The following is a 19,828-nucleotide window of genomic DNA, read 5'->3' as shown; positions in this document are numbered from 1 at the left end:
CAGACAAGGTGAATGATGTTTAAAAAATTTTAAAAGATTGTTTGAAGAGGTCTTAAACATTATACTGTTACTGAATGTAATGAACTGCTTTAAAAATCAAACTGTTAGCCAGGTGACATCCTCATATGAAACGCAGAGAAAAATAGACAAAAGATATAGAAATAGCAGGAGAAAGCTTATCTCATAAAAGGATGTTCTAGTTTTAGAGATTATGGATTTATAGTTTTACAGATTCTCAGGTTATTCAAGCACCTAGTTGGTTTTCCTACTTCCAGATACATGCTGTCTTCAGTCATTATCTCCGGTGACATCTGCCCAAGTTTGTCTACAACAATGAGCTCTAAAAAAAGCTCATGATAATCCATTCTGAAATGGAAGAGAATTTCCATTCTGAAATTTGGAACACAAAAGCCTCACTATTACAATTGAAAACACATCCGAATTTTAATGGTAATATGCAAATTTTATTAATTTTTAAAGATCTATAAAAATAGATATTATTATTGCCTTTACCTTCCAGAGGTCTGCTGTTCCTTCAACAAGTTTAGCATTTGTTTTACAGTATTTCAGAGCCAGATGCAAACATTCAGTTCCATAATCCAGATCATAGTCTGTACACTGTAGTAATTAAAAAAAGAATATTCTTAATTAGTCTTAAAGAAATCATACTTTTAAGCAATAACAGATTTTCTTTCATTAATTAAACCTTACATCTCAAAAGTCCTGTCCAGAATAATACATGCTTTATTAGGTAGGTTCAGGATGGATCAGAAATAAAAAGCTTCCAATAAGTTTATGCCAAATTCTAGGTATCCAGCAAAGTGTTACAGAAGTAAATAAACACTTTATAACCACAAATTAATTCCATTAAGTGCTGTTCTTGCTACACCTTCATGTTGTTACCAAAATCAATGAGAAATTACATGTACAAAAAAAGTCTTTGATGGACTTGAGGCCTCACCAAAAGAAATCAACCTTCTAGTGACAAACTTTTTGAGTATGGGAACAAGTTAATAAATTGTAGAAGCATGACTCTTCAAATTTCTTATCTGTTTTGTTTTTTGCAGCATCAAAAAAGGATGGTAGTAACTAAGAACCTCTGTATTCCTTGTATGTTTCCCTCTATATTTTTCTCAAGTTATCTACACACAAAATGGCAAAGTTTCATGCTGCCCCATGAGCCTTCCAGATTACAAAAGAAAAAAAACCAACCCCAAACCAAACAAAAAAAACCCCAAAAGTTTGTCCACCTTTTAGTCATTCTTCTCTCAACACAACCTCCCCAAGCAGTTTGGCTTCCCATAGTTAGTGACTATAAGAATCTTACTGTCCTGGTTTCAGCCAGGATAGAGTTGGTTTTCTTCACAGAAGCTAGAGTGGGGTTGTGTTTTGGATTTGGGATGAGAAAATGTCAATAACGTGCTGATGTTTTGAGTTGTGGCTAAGCAGTAAAGGACAGTCCAGCTTCTCGTGCTGGCCTGCTAGCAAGAAGGCTGGGGGTGCACAGGAAGCTGGGAGGGGACACAACCAGGACAGCTGACCCCGACTGGCCAAAGAGATATTCCCTACCATACGACGTCATGCCTAGTACATAAACCGGAGTTAGCTGGGGCGTGGAAATCGCTGCTCGGGGACGGGCTATCGATCACCAGGTGGTGAGCAATTGCTGTATTGGGCATCATTTGTTCTTGTACATTCCTTTGTCGGTATTATTATTGTTGTTATCATTGTTGTTTCCTGCTCTCTTGCTGTCCTATTAAACTGTTTTTATCTCAACCTATGAGTTTTTTTCCCCAATTCTCTCCCCCGTCCCACTGGGGGAAGAGGGGAGTGAGTGAGCAGCTGCATGGTGCTTAGTTGCTATGAACACTGGTCATGCACTTTACTTTGTTTCTTATCTTCTAACAAATAATCTGCTCTGGTAAAACCTTACTCTTACCCCAAATCTGTTCAGTTTCCTTAAAGAGCCTTTGGTAAAAGCTTTGGTGAAACACCTTATTACGCAAGTCTGCTGTTACCAGCTTCAGCAACCTCAAACAAGATGCAGGTTAACTCCTTAAAGAATGATAATTAGTTCTGCAATGCATAAGCTTTCCTTTACAAAAGCTGAAATAACCGTTCTGTGTGTCAAATTTAACCAGGTGTCTACAAATTGGTGTTTCAAGTAAAATGTGACAGTCCAGATACGTGCTCGGTAACTCAGTCTCCTCCACGATTCAAGAATTCAAAACTGTCAAGAATGTAAAAGTCACAGTGGGCTAAAGAAGATGCAAATGAGAGTGCTGCAAAACAACTTGCCTTTTTTTTTTTTTTAAGTATTTCCTCAAGAAGTTCAATAAAAAAGATTAATTTTTCATTTCTATTCTTGTTTTATAATGCATCAGTGAAACTCAAGGAATTCATCAGCATTATACACCAGAATTGTAATACTAACACACACAGATGTCTCAAAAAAGTCATAGTTATCACTTATATTATTTAAATTAGTAATTTTTGTCATTTTAGTTTGTCATGACAACAGTCAAAAAAAGATCCTTTTACACAACCCACTTAGAAAAGTAATTTGTGTTACACTTCACTACAGAAGTTTTTAAGCACTTTGAGTAACAAAACAAAACAGACACAAGAAGAGAGATTAACTTACAAACAAAGACTTTGTCATGCTTTAGCCCCAGCCGGCAACTAAGCACCACACAGCTGCTCGCTCACTCCCCCATGGTGGGATGGGGGAGAAAATTGAAAGAGTAAAAGTGAGGAAATTCATGGGTTGAGATAAAGACAGATTAATAGAATCACAGAATCATCAAGGTTGAAAAAGACCTTCAAGATCATCAAGTCCAACCATCAACCCACCACCACCATGCCCCCCAAACCATGTCCCAAAGTGCCATGTCTACACACTTTCTGAACACCTCCAGTGATGGTGACTCCACCACTTCCCTGGGCGGCCAGGACCAATGCTTGACCACTCTTTCAGTAAAGAATTTTTTCCTAATATCCAATCTAAACCTCCCCTGATGCAACTTGAGGCCATTTCCTCTCGTCTTATCACTACTTACTTGGGAGAAGAGACCAACATCCACCTCACTACAACCTCCTTTCAGGTAGTTGTAGAGAGCGATGAGATCACCTCTCAGCCTCCTTTTCTCCAGGCTAAAGAACCCCAGTTCCCTCAGCCGCTCCTCATAAGACTTGTGCTCCAGACCCCTCACCACCTTTGTTGCCCTTCTTTGGACACGCTCCAGCACCTCAACGTCCTTCTTGCAGTGAGAGGCCCAAAACTGAACACAGGATTCGAGGTGGGGCCTCACTTGTGCCGAGCACAGGGGCACAATCACTTCCCTATTCCTGCTGGCCACACTATTTCTGATACAGGCCAGGACGCTGTTGGCCTTCTTGGCCACCTGGGCACACTGCCGGCTCATGTTCAGCCGGCTGTCAACCAGCACCCCCAGGTCCTTTTCCGCCGGGCAGCTCTCCAGCCAGTCCTCCCCAAGCCTGTAGCGTTGCATGGGGTTGTTGTGACCCAAGTGCAGGACCCAGCACTTGGCCTCGTTAAACCTCATACAGTCAACCTCTGCCCATCGATCCAGTCTGTCCAGATCCCTCTGCAGAGCCCTCCTACCCTCCAGCAGACCAACACTCCCACCCACCTTGGTCTCATCTGCAAACCTACCGAGGGAGCACTCGATCCCCTCATCCAGGTCATCAATAAAGATTTTTTATGTTTGTAAACAGCAGGTCAAGCAAGGTACTTCTCCTGGTAGGCTCACTTACCAGCTGTGTCAGAAAGTTATCTTCCACACACTCCACACAATAGGTAAAGCAAAAGCTGCACACACAAGCAGAGCAGAACAAGGAATTCATTCACTCCTCCCCATGGGCAGGCAGGTGTTCAGCCATCTCCAGGGAAGCAGGGCTCCATCACATGTAATGGTATGGAATATCCCTTTGGCCAGTTGGGGCCAGCTGTCCTGGTTGCGTCCCCTCCCAGCTTCCCGTGCACCCCCAGCCTTCTTGCTAGCAGGCCAGCATGAGAAGCTGGACTGACTTGACTACTTAGCAACAACTCGAAACATCAGCACATTATTGACATTTTCTCATCCCAAATCCAAAACAGAGTCTCACACTAGCTTCTGTGAAGAAAATTAACTCTATCCTGGCTGAAACCAGAACAGACTTCTTTCGGAATACTAAAGAAAATAAACACTGTGGAAAATTTTACATTAAGCAGAAATTTTTTATATTCTTTAAATAACTAACATAGAAAAAAGTTCTACAGAAAATATAAAAGAATAGGGAACTCTAGCTCCAAAATATGTAAAATGGTGTGATCTCTCAAGTAAAGAGGTCCAGAGATAAATCACCAACAAAACCAGAAATGGCCTAGTAATTTTCAGTTCCAAATGTTTATTACCAAAATGTTTCCTTTTTTTGTTTTGTTTCTAAGGAAAAGTTTCTGGTATAACACAAACTACTTTCTACTAAAATGAATAAAATATAGACTAAAAACCATATTTTTCTTTTGCCTCAGAATGGAAGAGAAAATTTCAGAAAAATTACCTGTGACATAATTTACTTTGAATTAAATTTAAGTTAAATTTTTAAACATGAGTAATGAACGATACCAGGACAAGACTAAGCAATTCCAACTTTTTAGCAAGGTATTAATTACAGATAATTAGTAGGGAGTGGAGAAGTTCCATAGATGGGCTAAAGCATCTTGAGGGTATTGCTGGCTTCAAGGGATGAAATATGACACAAAGTAATAATTAAAAACATATTTCACTAACACTTGTACATCATGACGTTTACCACTCTAATTATCTGTAATTGTTTAAACCTAAACATATTGTCACAGTGTACTCTTCTGCAAGTCTGATACACTGATGTCAGTGGAGAACAATGAAATGCAAGTATCAGCTCAAGACCAGTTTAGTTTATATATTACCCATACACCAAATAGCTCCACATGTGAAATTTTAAATTCATATTTAAGGTGCAGAATTTGAAAGCTTCTACATTGCTCTAAAAAACTCAGTTAACAGATTAAGCATTATCAGGGAATGCCTATAATAAAAAGTTGTAGAATACCTATGAGGAAAATTCTTACTGACCCAGGCATGCAAACATTCTCATCAGAAGTCTTCTGTACATATTTCATGTACATCTAGAGCCAATTTACATTACAACAATCTGTTTAAAACTCTTACTATTTCTAAAGTATCTTTTTGACTGAAAGGCTTTTTAACGTCAAGTTTGACAGAGTACGAATAACTGAACTTGACATGCACACATAGCTTTGTGAAACAACAGACATAGTTTAAGTTTCAGACTACAGATTTGAAATGGTGGAAACAGTTGGAATATTGGCACAAAACATATCCACAAAAGAAATAAAACAGATTAGTTTAGCTCTTTAAATGACACAGAAGGGAAGTATGTTATTTAAAAATGCTTTTGAACTGTTGAATATTCAAAGGCATTCTAACAGGTAGTTTTGGGGACTGACTTGTTTGTTTTCCAAGAGTGGATGTTTGAATAAAGTGCTATGGGTGAAGTAAGATTCAGACTTTAGCATTACTCCAATTCTTCCTCCACCCCCTAGATTAGTTTGAAAATATTTTGATAAATAATATCACTTCCTAAAATGCAAGCTATACTGTTGTTGCTTAGCTGTAAACATGGAACAAGGGGTTAGAGAAAAGAGCAGCTACACAGCCTGTATCTCTCTGGTACTTACTAAGAGTCCATAAGCTAACTTGTTTCCAGTATAATACTTTGAACAAGTAAAATTATAAAGAAGCAGTATTTAACATTAACAATTGCTTTTACTGTTACAACACACCATTTTACTGTATCTTTATACTGATAAAAGATTTTGAATAGATATATGGGAACTGGCGACTATACAGCAGAACACGCACAGATGTAAGGAAAATTTTCATTACAGCATTTTCATTTTCTTATTTTTTCCATCATTCCTTAGATTTATAATAAGGAAAAAAAAATCAATATTTTTCACATATTAACTGAAGGAAAATCTTCATATTTGCTCCCTTACACAGGTTTACTCTTTAAAGCCTGTATAGAGCCAGCCTTTTACACTTCTGTAGCCATTGGCTGTATCATCTTTAGTACTTTTTCCGTTGTCATCAGCAAGTGTCTCCATTTTACTCTCCCACGTAAATCCATTCTATAACAATATCAGAACACTTGCAATTAAAATGCATAACTAATTAACAATAGCAGAACTTTATGGTTTTTCCAGACATTTTCAAATCAAGTTTCCACTGCAGAAGTGCCAGAGTACATCATGAACATTCACCACCAGGAACATTTTACTAAGTTAAAGAAGCAGACAAGCTCTTGCTGAACCTGAATTGGCCTATTTTTATCGTATTTTATATTTTTTTTTACTTGTACATTACCATGTGTCATGGTTTAGCTCCAGCCAGCAATTAAGCACCACGCAGCCGCTCGCTCACTCCCCCATGGTGGGACGGGGGAGAGAATCGGAAGAGTAAAAGTGAGAAAACTCATGGTTTGAGATAAAGACAGTTTAATAAGTAAAGCAAAAGCCGCACACGCAACCAAAGCAAAACAAGGAATTTGTTCACTACTCCCCATGGGCAGGCAGGCGTTCAGCCATCTCCAGGGAAGCAGGGCTCCGTCACGCGTAATGGTTTCTTGGGAAGACAGACGCCATAACTCCAAACGTCCCTCCACCCCTTCCTTCTTCTTTGTCCCAGCTTTATATACTGAGCATGACGTTATATGGTATGGAATATCTCTTTGGCCAGCCTGGGTCAGCTGTCCCAGCTGTGTCCCCTCCCAGCTTCCCGTGCACCCCCAGCCTGCTCGCTGCAGGCCAGCATGAGAAGCTGGACTGTCCTTGAGTACTTAGCAACAACTCAAAACATCAGCACCTTATCAACATTTTCTCATCCCAAATCCAAAACATAGCCTCACGCTAGCTTCTATGAAGAAGATTAACTCTACCCTGGCTGAAACCAGGACACCATGGAAACCAAAGAAATGCTGAATCCAACAGTGGATTCGCAGCAAGCACTCAGCCTACAGCAACACACCACAGCTAAATGAGATCTACAGAAGCAGGAAACAGGAGAAAACACATGAAGAAGGAAACAGTACAATTAATGTGAGTTCAGATAAGCTCATCTGTGAAACAATTTCTACTTTAGTTAATTATTAAAACTGCTGAGAGATACATCACTGTGAAGCACTACTGCATCTGGAAGAGAATAAAGATACAGCAGTTTACTCTGTAACAGAATTAAGCAAGCCTGTTTTTCTACATACCTGTATCTACATCCCAGTGCCTTTCACTGCAGTAATTGCAAGTGCCCTCTCCATACATGCCATGATTTCCCTGCACTCTACAGTCAGATCCCCAGAATAGTTCCTGACTGCTCACTGAAATATTTTGGTACTCAAGTTGCTTCTAACTGCACTAAATACCTGTTAAAGAACTTACTCATTGCTTGGTTCCAAGATCCCATGCACTAAAAGGTGTATGACCACGAAAAACAGACGATAACAGCTGAATTCACATTTCAGCCATGGAGCTGAAGGCCTAAGAGCCTGAAGGCTCTGAGGCTGCAGCCTCCTCTCAGTGAAGGCATACTTTTGCATTTCCCTCCGCCTCATACTCGTTGATTTTTCAAAAACTATATGGGGGCTTAAGATCATTGAAACGTCTACACCTCTATTAATTTTGATTGAAATCATGATCTTAAGGGTCTTTTCCAACCTAAATGATTCTATGAAATTCAACAAAATGTGCAATTAAAGGTTTAAAGTATTATTGAAACAATGGTTAAAAATAATTAATACTTTCAAGTATCTTTTTAATAGTAAAAGCTACAAATGAAAAAGTAATTTTGCTCCTTCCCTTTTTGGAATAAATGTCCTGGGTCAATGAATACAGCCCACACTGCCATCACCACCAACCATGTGCTATATTCCTGCTGTAGCATATGAGCTCCCAAGTCAAGTCAGCTACGCATTTTCTTCCAATTAGTCTTCTTTGAAAGCAGTTTATAATCTCTCTTTATGTTGAGTCTGACAGTTACTGTTCACTGTACACAACTTGCTGCTAGGCAGTAAGAGTCCCACAGGCAAGAACACAGAGCATAAACACAGGTGGGCAACATGAAATTTGCTTTCCCTACCACTGTATAAAGTTTTCACTACTAGCCAAGGTTGGAGATAACTCCATTTGTGGGTTTTTTTTCTTCTTTAAACATACATTTGCTTGCATGCTGGTTTTGGCTGGGACAGAGTTAATTTTCTTTGTAGTAGCCAGTAGGGGGCTGTTTTGGATTTGTGCTGAAAGCAGTGTTGGTAACACAGGGGTGTTTTCATTACTGCTGAGCAGTGCTGACACAGAGTCAAGGCCTTCTCTGCTTCTCACCCCACCCCACCAGCGAGGAGGCTGGGCATGTACAAGAAGCTGGGAGGGGACAGAGCTGGGACAGCTGACCCCAACTGACCAAAGGGATATTTCTTACCATATGATGCTCAGCATACAAAGCTGGGGGAAGGAGAAGGGAGGGATGTTTGGAGTTATGGCATTTGTCTTCCCAAGTAACCATTACGTGTGATCAAGCCCTGCTTTCCTGGAGCTGGCTGAACACCTGCCTGCTGACAGGAAGCAGGAATTCCTTGTTTTGCTTTGCTTGTATGTGCGGCTTTTGCTTTACCTATTAAACTGTTTTTATCTCAACCCACGAGTTTCCTCACTTTTACTCTCCCAATTCTCTCCCCCATTCCAGCAGAAGGGGAGTGAGCAAGTGCTTACTTGCCAGCTGGGGTTAAACCACAACAGCTTGAAAACCTCACTGTCACAATATGTAAAAAGGAGAAACTCAGTGGGATTTAGAAATGCATGTGGATGCTGAGAACAAATATTTATATCAAAGTTTGCACTCCTGAGCATAGATTAAACAAAATCATTGTGTAATCTAAATCAGGGGAGGCTTAGATTGCATATTAGGAAGAATTTCTTCACCAAAAGGGTTGTTAAGCACTGGAATGTCCAGGGAAATAGATGAGTCACCATCCTTGGAGGTATTTAAAAGATTTGTAGATGTGGCACTTAAGGACATAGTTTAGTAGTGGACTTGGCAGTGTTAGGTTAACAGGTGGACTCAATGATCTTAAAGGTATTTTCCAACCTAAGTGATTCTATGATTCTGTTCTGTTCTATGATTCTAAGCCTACTCTTTAAGTCTTAATCTTATTCTGGCTGTTACTGCTTCTTTCTCTGCAAAAAGAGAGGTCCAAACAAACCCATCATCCTGTAAGAGAAGTACATGTGCTCAACTTTACACCAAAATCATAAACACACCAATACTATCATTTTGAAAAAGCCTAGCCGTGTTTGAAAATTAGACAGAGCACCCTAACCCCTACATACCTTGAGTAATCCATTCCAGAAAATGAGGTCTGCTATGTTCTCCTAGACAAATCATGATCAACTGGTAGACAGAGGGTAAAAAGTGCAGCTTTGCTATTCAGGAATAAAAACTTAAACTGGAGGTGCCATGCTGAGGAAAGAAGGGTACCGGTAGGCACAAACAAGAAACATCAAGGGTTGTGTCTACATTACCAATTTAGTCTGCAGGAGAGGTTCTTTTCGGTGCAAGTCTTTCCTGCATCCCTACTGAGAATCATAGAAAATGCACTTAACTGTGCTGCTGGAGAGCTCAAAGTCATTTCTCTTCTGGTGGAATCAAGGTGAAAGTCATATACAAGGACACCTGCTAAAGCACATCATTTGTAGTGTGGACACAAGGTGCCCTAGCAGCGAGGACTCGGCATGCATAGCATCCATATGACTGGCAACTGGGATAAACATCACAGCTGGTATTGTCCCAGTTCACACATACAACAACAGATCTGAAACAATAACAGATCACCAAAAGAAATCAAACCTCAGTCCTTCTCTTTGTGCCACACCAGTAGATATTCTGGGCCCCTCACTACAAGAAGGACATTGAGGTGCTGATCCAAAGAAGGGCAACGAAGCTGGTGAGGGATCTAGAGAATAAGTCTTATGACAAGCAGCTGAGAGAACTGGCATTGTTTAGTCTGGAGAAGAAAAGGCTGAGGGGAGACTGTATCACTCTCTACAACTACCTGAAAGGAGGTTGTAGTGAGGTGGATGTTGGTCTCTTCTCCCAAGTAACTAGCGATAGGATGAGAGGAAATGGCCTCAAGTTGCATCAGGGGAGGTTTAGATGGGATATTAGGAAAAAATTCTTTACTGAAAGAGTGGTCAAGCACTGGAACAGGCTGCCCAGGGAAGTGGTGGAGTCACCATCACTGGAGGTGTTCAGAAAGTGTGTAGACGTGGCACTTTGGGACATGGTTTAGTGGGCATGGTGGTGGTAGGTTGACGGTTGGACTTGATGATCTTAGAGGTCATTTCCAACCTTGATGATTCTATGATTTTATGTATCTAATGTTACTCCAAAGTCCACACAAGACAGCATAATGAAAATCAGAACACAAACAAGGTGAGAATAAACAATGGCACTGGTACGAAGATGAAATACCTGATGCAACTAAGAACTAGTTATTAATCAGACTGACTTCATGAAACAGGTCCTGAGTAACCATGAGACAGTATTGATTCTTCTGATACCAGAAAAGGACACAGGAGTATTTTGAGCATGCAGCTGAACATGGAATTTCAGACCTCATACACAATTTCAGCTTTTTAAATAGTCATATTTTAGTTACAACATTGAGAAGAAATAAGAAAATGTTAATATTCTATGTGACAACAGCAGTACTCAAAATACTGTGTTAGGACTCATTGTTTACACTTTTAAAAATTATCTTGTAAATTGGAAAAATACTTAGAAAAGAGTTATATGAACAAGACAAAAAAAATCTTGTCCCAATGTAGAAAACTACAGATTATTTAGGTTATTCTAAGAAAATGTAAAGAAGTGATTGTCCACATTCTCCCAGCAAAAAGATTTCTAAATATATCAAGTTCTAAAATTAAGCAACCAACAGAGAATTTAATCAGTCTTAGAAGCAGAGGTAAGCCAAAATTCAGGCCTAGTCAAAATGCATGTTTTTTTAAATTTTCTTGAACAGATAAGATTATTCACTCAGAACAATTTAAGAGAATTTCCTCTTGAAACTGTGCAAGATCATAAATGGTCCTTTTCCTTGCCTTTTGATACCCTAAACTGTCAGTAGCTGAGAGATTAAAAGCTCTAACATCACTACCTTGTTTTCTTCTTTGCTCTCAAAACAAGCAGCAGATGACAATTTAGATGGGTGGTCTCCCATATGCTGGATACAGCAATTCTCACTCAGTATTCAGCATTTTTTGAGCCTGTGCCAAACGGGTGATTCTTGTGGATACAGTACACTTATCAAGCTAAACCCAGTAACACTTACAACAATAGTCTCATAATCCAGTCTAATTTCCAACTTGAATAATTGCAGTGTGTCTCCCTAACATAAACCCTCCAAATTACATCTGAAGACAAAACGCCTTTTCACTGCTATGGAGATGCCAGATTTCACCCAGGGCGTGGCAGCTTTGCACCACTGCATCCAACAGTTCCAAGAGCTAATATGTGAATTCACAAAGTGCTTTGAGATCCTACAGGATGAGGAGTGCCATAAAATGGAAGTAATTATCCCATTAGCAAAAAAAACTTTATTTTTTTCTTATGCAAGGCATTAGAATTTCTCCAAACATTCTTGTGGCAGAAATTAATTAGGGCAAGGTGGGGATTCATACAATATCCTGGCTCTACCATTGCGCCAAAGAACTAATCAAGTACAGAGCTATCTAAACTAGTATGGTTTTCTCAATAGACCACCAATCTAGCTTCAGGTTTTGGATAAATGAAAGGATTACTGACAAAATTAATTTGGCCAATTTATCCTGAAAAGAATTCTGTATAATTGGGTAGGCATTAAGGACAGAGAAAGGGAAAAAGAGATATTTATTCTTCAATCTCAAGAAAAAGCTGCTAAGGTAAAAAGATACCAGATGAAGTAACTGTAAAATCTCTTTGGAAAACATGTCAGAACTAAAATCTGAAGACTGTACATATATCAGGATATTGATTTAGGTGAGGCTGACAACCCTTATTTAAGCACCAGTCTGTGTGTATCAGCCTGAAAATGGATGGAGATAGGAAGATCAAAATTCTCTGCAAAACCACATTATTAAAAAATTACAAGTTTTCAGCAGGAATGAAATGGAACAGAACTCAGGTTGTACTGAAATTCCATAGAAATCATTTTTCAAATGGGGCTAAAACCAGAGATAAAATCCAAGCTGAAATGGACCACAGCAATGAAAGGGTGCTGTTAAAGTAAAAACTTCTCATGTAAGTAGAAATGAGACACCGGGTTTTCTTTCAACATTTAGGATCTACACAGATTTCCTTGTCAAACAATTAGACCTAAAACACTCGTGACCCATGTACAAATCAGAAGAAAGGCTTCCTTTGTTAAGGTTACTTCATATGCTTAGATTGCACATTGAAAAACTCACAGATATTCCCCATCTTGATACCAGTATACAGCTAATTAAAATCTATTATTATACCATCAAAGGAACCAGAGTAGGAATTTCAAGAAACTGAAATAATCCATGCTACTTTACTATTCAGCCAAGTAGGTTGACTTGGACCAACCCAATAGGCAGTTACACTAAAACTGTAATTCTCTCTTACATTTCATAGACAGCTGGAAATATGCTACCTTTAGAACTCCATACAGAGAGCAGCACTGGCTTATAGTACTGTCCTCATACAAATCTACTAGCAGTAAATTACTATTATTTTAGCTAGCTCTTCTCTAATTCATGAATCACTTCTCGATTCCGTATTTCAGAATACGGAAGAATCTACAGGCACAAACTGGAATGCAGAATTAAGAAAAACATAATAATGACATTACATAGCATATATTTAGAAGACCCGAACATATAATGACAAAATACAAACGCAAAGTATGTGACCAAAGCTGAGGATGGTGGAAAAGGAAGTGAATCTCCATACATGCACAGAGCATATAGAAACCACAAAATACATTTGAAGAAGAATGAGGTAAACTGATCATGCTTACAATGTAATACACTTAAGAGGTCTGATGCTTTTTTACAGAGATGAAGACCAAGAAAAAACCCATTATAGATTATAATAAAATCTACATATTTCACCTACTTTTTGTCATTTGTTAAAAACAATGCTGATCTCTTTTTCAGTGTTTTTACACTACAAAAACAAACAGTTCTGACCTACATCACCAATTCATGATTGAATAGCATCAGGCAATTTTTTTTTTCCTCCAAGTGAATGTTTTCAGGAGGTAAATATTAAGCTGTTCATCCCTGCCACAAACTTAGATGACTTGGCATACACAAAGTTTCGTAACTGGTAAATGTTTAAAAGAAAAGAGTTGATGTCTCTTGAAGATTCAGGTATCTTTAGTCTTAGGGAGGTGAGCAGTGGTTTTTTCCAGGATTCCAGCATTAATCTTAAATGCCCAAATTCTGCCTCACATTCTGACCCTTCAGTCCTTTTACTGTAATCTGACCCTTGCTCCCAAAGTTGCCAAGGTTTTAGTCAACAATTTGTCCGCTACTGTTCATTTAATCGCCTGTTGCTCCTGGCAATGTTAATTTGACAGACATTGATTTCTTTAACAAAGAATGAACCCACAGGAAAATCCCCAAATCAGTCTAGACATTTTGCCTCGAAGGACTTGCCTGACCTATGCCAAAATATTACTAAACTGCTACAGCTGACTCCACTTCCCCCACTACAGAGGATACTAAAACACTTCACACATGTTTGAAGAAGAATCCCAGTAATGTGCCCTTTCAAAAAGCACTTTAGAAGTTTACAAAATCCACATGGAATACACTTCCAATTATTTACATACAGAGAAGACAATACTTTGAGCAAATACTTCTGCAATGGGCCTAACAATAGCCAACTTCCTTTCTTAATCTGGCAAAACCTTCCCTGAACATTCTCAGGGGTTTCTTAGATGAGAACAATTTTGGGATTTCCTTCTCTTTTACTGAGGACCAGGTTGGACAGTTTGCAGAATATCTCTTCGCCCCATCTCAACTCCATCTGGGGACATCTTGTAATGATTTTTTCAGGGAGTGGAAGAACATCTGCCTCCCAGAATTGAGCATCAAAGTATTTGCATGATTCTCCCCGACACACAATTATTTTGTATCTTCTCGTTACTATGCTTATATATAGCATCTCTCTCCTATGTAGGCAGATGCTGTAACATCCCATAAGTAAATGTGATTGCTTATTATCCAAAAGTGGGTAATGTTGGCTATGAGCAGATGTATCAATTCAGTGTAGTCCCGAAAAGTACTAATCTCTACATAGTTTCTACACAGATTAGATAGAATCCCTAAACTCAGTCCGTTCTGTGCGGACATCTGTAAGGAGGTTATAGACACGCATCAGAGAAACCTCTCCAAACATGTTTAAGCTCATCTCCCTTGGATGAATATTCCTGCTTCCTGTTCCTTTTTTATTTCAGCTTCATTGTTCTGATTAGCTAAATATAAACTCCTATAACCTACAAAAGGTCTACTATCAACAGACAATTAGACTAACTACATATGCAATACAAACATCCCCAATAAATGCTGTAGTTTTTGTGGTAAACTTTCCCAGGTACAGATCTGGAGGCTAGGTGTAAAACAACGTATGAAAGACTACCAGAAAAAAAAAAATTGTGTATCAAAATTATTTTTTAAAATTAAAATTGTTATAAACCTATCACTCTGTCTTTACATAGTGATCAGACTTTGCCATGCCATCTACATGTGAAGGATTCCTGCAGAATAGCCTTCTAACACGTCCCACCCTTTCTTCAGCTGTGTGTAGCTTTTCCCTCTTACAAGGTCCTCGGCTTCATCAGACTGGTCACATTGGTGAGCAATTCTGTTGTATCCCCAGCATTCATGCTGACAACTCTAACCATCATGTCAGCTTCCCTCAGCTTTTTGTTTACATCTCTGACATAGAAGCTAGTCAGGATCTTCTGCAGACTACTCCTCTCCTGCTTCCATTTTCAGTTGTTTCTCTGACAGATCAGGAAAGGCAAAGCTTTTTAATTGTTCCTGCTATGTTCCTTATTTTGGCAGATAAATTTCAAATACAAAATGCTTTAAGTTTGGGTATTTCAGCCTTTGTATATTGTAGTTGTGTTACTTTGTACGCTAATGTGAAACATCACAACAAGATGCTTTTTGTTAAAGATAATAGATCTCTGAGATTTCTGTGCATTTCACAATATGTCAGGAACAGGTATTACAGAAATCAGCCTCAGCCTACCCTGATTAAAGGAAAAAGGTAATCTTCCTGACTTCCTGATACTCTTAATTCCTTAAAAGATACTGCTCCAGGGGAACACTTGACTTCTAGTAAGTGAAGTTTTCCCCCCACGTCCTCCTCCTCCCAGGCTTGCAGGATCATACTTCACGTTTGCTCCTATTTAATTTAAAAAGCTGAACAGAAACATGAAACTACCTTAAGCAAAAATGAACAAGTCTGGTCTAAGGAATTTATCCTTTATTTGCTATCTTTGGAAAGGGTGGATTTTCAATTAACACTAAAACTTTTCTGATTTCCCTTAGGGCTGATAATAATAAAAAAGAAACATGCATTTCTAAAGATCAGGAATTTAATTCTTATTAACCTAAAAAAAAAATCCAACTAGCTGTTTTTTTCCCCAGGTAGGTTAGAATTGAAGTAAATCATGGGTTCTGCAATTTTACAACATTTCCACAGTTTTTACTAGTTATTAGAGACTCACATTTTTTATTTTAGAAAGTTTAATTTGTACTAATATTTACTGAAGGTTAGTGGTGTGGTTCATTATATTGTGCAGGAAACAAGAACTCACAAATTAGGACATATCAGAACTAAGAGCACTGATGCAACATTACATTTATCCCCTTAACACATTTATATGTCCTTTTACCTAACATTCCAAGGAAAATCCCTGGCTTAGGTAAAGCCTGTGAGATACCACACACATTATAAATACAGTTCTGCCCTTGCGATTGTTTGTACCTGTTACTTGTCCACCTTGTGTCAAGCATGCATCATACAAACAAAAGCTGTAACTCATACAGAAGTTATACATTTATAACTTTGAAAAATTTAACAAATTGAAGGGCATGAAAGCAGTGCTGTACTTCGTAAGAATATGAGGTGAGGAGGCATAGATGTATATATGATGAGTGACACAGTAGCACTCACAGGCATATCTAAGGAGGCCTGTATAATTCATCCCTTTCTCTCATCAGGACCATCTCAGCACCAAGTTCCAAAGTCCTACTACAAAGTAGAGGCAATAGAATACTTCACAGAAATAGAAGTAAACCTCTGTTTTCCCATGCTTCATATAATCAACTGAACACAGAGGCTTGCAAGAGAAAGCGTTAAGCAGCGTTACACAGAAGGATAGGTGCTGGTATCTGCCAAAATCCCATTATGCCTGTTCATTTACCATAGCTAAGTGCTCTATCTAATGACACATAAGTCAGAGTAGTGAGGCCTTTTAAGATGAAGACATCATTTTAGCTCCATTGGTTGTCGTGGGCTCTGAACAGTTTCTTAATTTCAGTACTGAGTTTAAATGGTTTTAGTCTGCCTTATGTGATGTCCAATACACAGGCCAAGAGGTATCCTGAGTTAGACATAAAATGTACAACAATGTAACAGAAACTTTATAAAAATGTTACAATCAGTATCATTATCTTGGAGTGGAAGGAGTAGCTATTTACTGAATGGGGTCTTCTGATCCTGCTGCACTGGAGCAATTCTCATTTGAGGTAGAACAACACTGAAAAGCTTTCCCTTCCCTGTTGTACCTTCACTTACCTGCTGCATCACAAAAAGGCAGACACATGGTACTCCCAATTCTTCTTTCACCAAGAAACAGTGGTTCTGAAACTGCTTGCATTCCCCCAATAAAAAAAGGGGACATCTGAGTGTCTTTTTTTTTTTCCCTTTCCTCTTAAGTATATAAACAGACATATCAAAAAAAGCTGCTACCACCACTAATTGATGTTAAAATTGATACTAACTGAAAAAGTCTGATCTTATTTTTAAGGAAATATGTTCATAAAACTATACTATTGTTTCAGTATGGTTAAAAAAATTATTCAAAATTAATCATCGGAAGACCTAGCAGTATCCAGTACCTCACCAATACTTTTTTTATTCTTCCCAGTTCAGATTTATTTACTTCTCTGGGGATTAAAAACAAACCAACCAACCCTACTTTGCAGATAGAAGTCCTTGGCTACCTTACAATAGCAGAGTAAAAAGATGAAATAACTTCCCCATCAGGATCAAGAAACGTTATGGAATTGTGAGAGGAGGACAGTCCCAAAGAACAGAAGATTTCAAGTTAATACACCTAGCAAAAGGAGATGTGATTGGTGGTAACAAGAAACCCGTTTGTAAACAATATAATGCACACCTTCTTGCAGAAGCTAATTCTCTCACACAACATGAGCAAAAATTAGAAACTATTTCATAGCATACTTCAGAGGTAATGGATGGAACACTTAACCCCATTTCTGAGTAACTGACCAAACAGCCTCTAATTTGATGTCACTTCCAGTCCCACATTTTTTCTTTTTTTGACAAAGTGGTTGTAATAAGGAAAACCCAAAGCCAAATAAACCACATTAAAGTACTGTATTTTAACCGTTGAAAAGACCTGCTGAAGAGGGCTTAAATATTAGATATGCAAGTGATGAAGAATATTTCAATGAGCTCTCAAGTCATTACAAAGACAACAGAGTGCATTCAATTTTTGAGCAACAAAATCTAAAAGGTTCAACAGCACTACTGTAAAGATGAGAAGTTAATAGTTATGATGTCAGAAGTCTTGACATTGTCACAGTTAAATCAGAAAGCAACATATATTTGAACAAAGATCTGTTTGGAATATGTATGTTCTAGGCAACAAAGAAGACGTAAGAGTGAAAACTAAACAGATCCAGTATACAAAAACGAGACGCATCAGAATGAAATGCATGCAAACAACCTAGCTGAGTGTCCTCAAAATCTGTGCTGGATTTTTGGCACCAGATGTAAAAGGAACTCACTGTAGTATACATCTATTTTAAGATAATGTTGTAAACCAATCTTTGGCATTTGTTGCATCTACTTCAATTGATTTTATGTACAAGGCATGTATTTTTTCCCAAATCATTACTATTATGTTTTAATCAAGCAAGAAATGGAAAAATTTTTCTAAGGAATTTACTTTTAATTTTATAAAGATCATATAAAAGTATTTTTGCATATTTTAGTAGTGTTAATAGCTTATTCCCTTCTAGTTGTAAATACATGCAAAACAGCAATAAAAGGAGAAGGACCACTAGTCTGCTCTACCCAGACTGGTACCAGACAAGAAAAGCAAAAAGAGAAAATAGATGACAAACCTGTAAGGATTAGAGACCTGACCTTTAATTGAACGTTGTAACTAAGCGGTCAAGATACTCAGGGATCTTACATTCATGAGAAAAACCACAACTGGAAGTAAACTCTCTAAATCTACCTATTCACATCAGATGATGCATTTAAATAGAGATGGAGTTTAAAAGCAGTGTTCTACATTACCCACAATGTAACTGAAAAGCCTATGTTATTTGAAGCAATAATTCAAAAGGACAGTTTCTTTCTAAGGAATGCATGCTTGAGTATTGTTTTTCCCTACACTGTTGTTACATAAAGGTCACAACTGTATAAAATACACAGGAGTGGGATCATGAGCCCATGCTAAGTCAGCCAAAATGAATTCCATTCCCAGCTTTGTAAATCACTTACAACATGAGTAACAAAATTTTTTTTTTTTGTTCATCTGTACAATGATACTTAACCTACATAACCAGGTTGTTGTGGGAACTAATGATGGGTATGTTAATATTTAGAAAGCATTTAAGCTGCATCCATTCCTACAAAAATCTGTCCCACAGTAGCTTGACTAAGTTTTTCAGGACAATGATTATCTTTTTTTTTTATTTGTTTGTACAGTTCCCAGAACAATAGGGTCTTAATCCTTGACTTGGACAGCTAGGCACCATTGAAACATAAATAATTAGCAAACAATATGAGTTGAGAGGTTTAGCAAAGTGTTATCCTTCCCAGAGCTCCAAGGCACAGAGCATTTAAATGACCAGAATTTAGCCAATGCAAAGGGAACTGGGGACAAGGAACCATAGCCTTGGTTGCTTGCTAACAACTTTGGTGGCTTGTTCTTGAAAGAACAGGGATACAAAAAAGACAACTGATGGAATGCATATGTGAGAAGAGAACACTATTCAGAGGAACACAGGGACTGCAAATATAGTTGCCTTTTGAGCAAGGCATTTAGGGCAAAACCTTTTTATGTATTTGCCAGCTCTACTGTATCTGCAATCTAAGAGCAAGCACAGTAGGAAAAACGGGGGTTTGTTTTTGAGAAACAACATATAAACATGCAATTTGCCAAAAGAGATACACATCAACAAGAAAGAAAGAATTACATAACCAACAGTAGCTGTTTTCTTTTGAGATGTGTTCAGTGGACATATACACTGCTTTTATCACAAGTATGTCCACTACATTCAAGCTAGAGTCTCACTTAGAAGTATTAGCTGTGTGTTATCATACACACCAAGAACATACCCCTGCTTCCCATCAGAAGTAAAGAAGTTGGAGCTAGTCCAATCACTTGAGTAGCTCTTCATCTTGGACAGCCTTTCAACTTCAACATGTAA

General features: G+C 38.2%; 1 protein-coding gene across 1 annotated transcript in view; it reads right to left on the bottom strand.

Annotated features, from left to right (window-relative positions):
* Positions 1-19,828, bottom strand: part of CRPPA (CDP-L-ribitol pyrophosphorylase A) — a gene marked incomplete at its 3' end in the record, with an annotated part of 125,786 nt that overhangs the window by 78,310 nt on the left and 27,648 nt on the right. The window contains exon 4 of the mRNA XM_081996361.1: positions 514-618. Coding sequence (XP_081852487.1) covers positions 514-618 — 105 coding nt within the window. The remainder of the gene's footprint in view (positions 1-513; positions 619-19,828) is intronic.

Source organism: Phaethon aethereus, assembly GCF_964289735.1.
Source record: "Phaethon aethereus genome assembly, chromosome: 2".
Taxonomy (NCBI): Eukaryota; Metazoa; Chordata; class Aves; order Phaethontiformes; family Phaethontidae; genus Phaethon; species Phaethon aethereus.
Note: the sequence above shows the minus strand (reverse complement) of the source record. Positions and strands in the feature narration are given on the sequence as shown.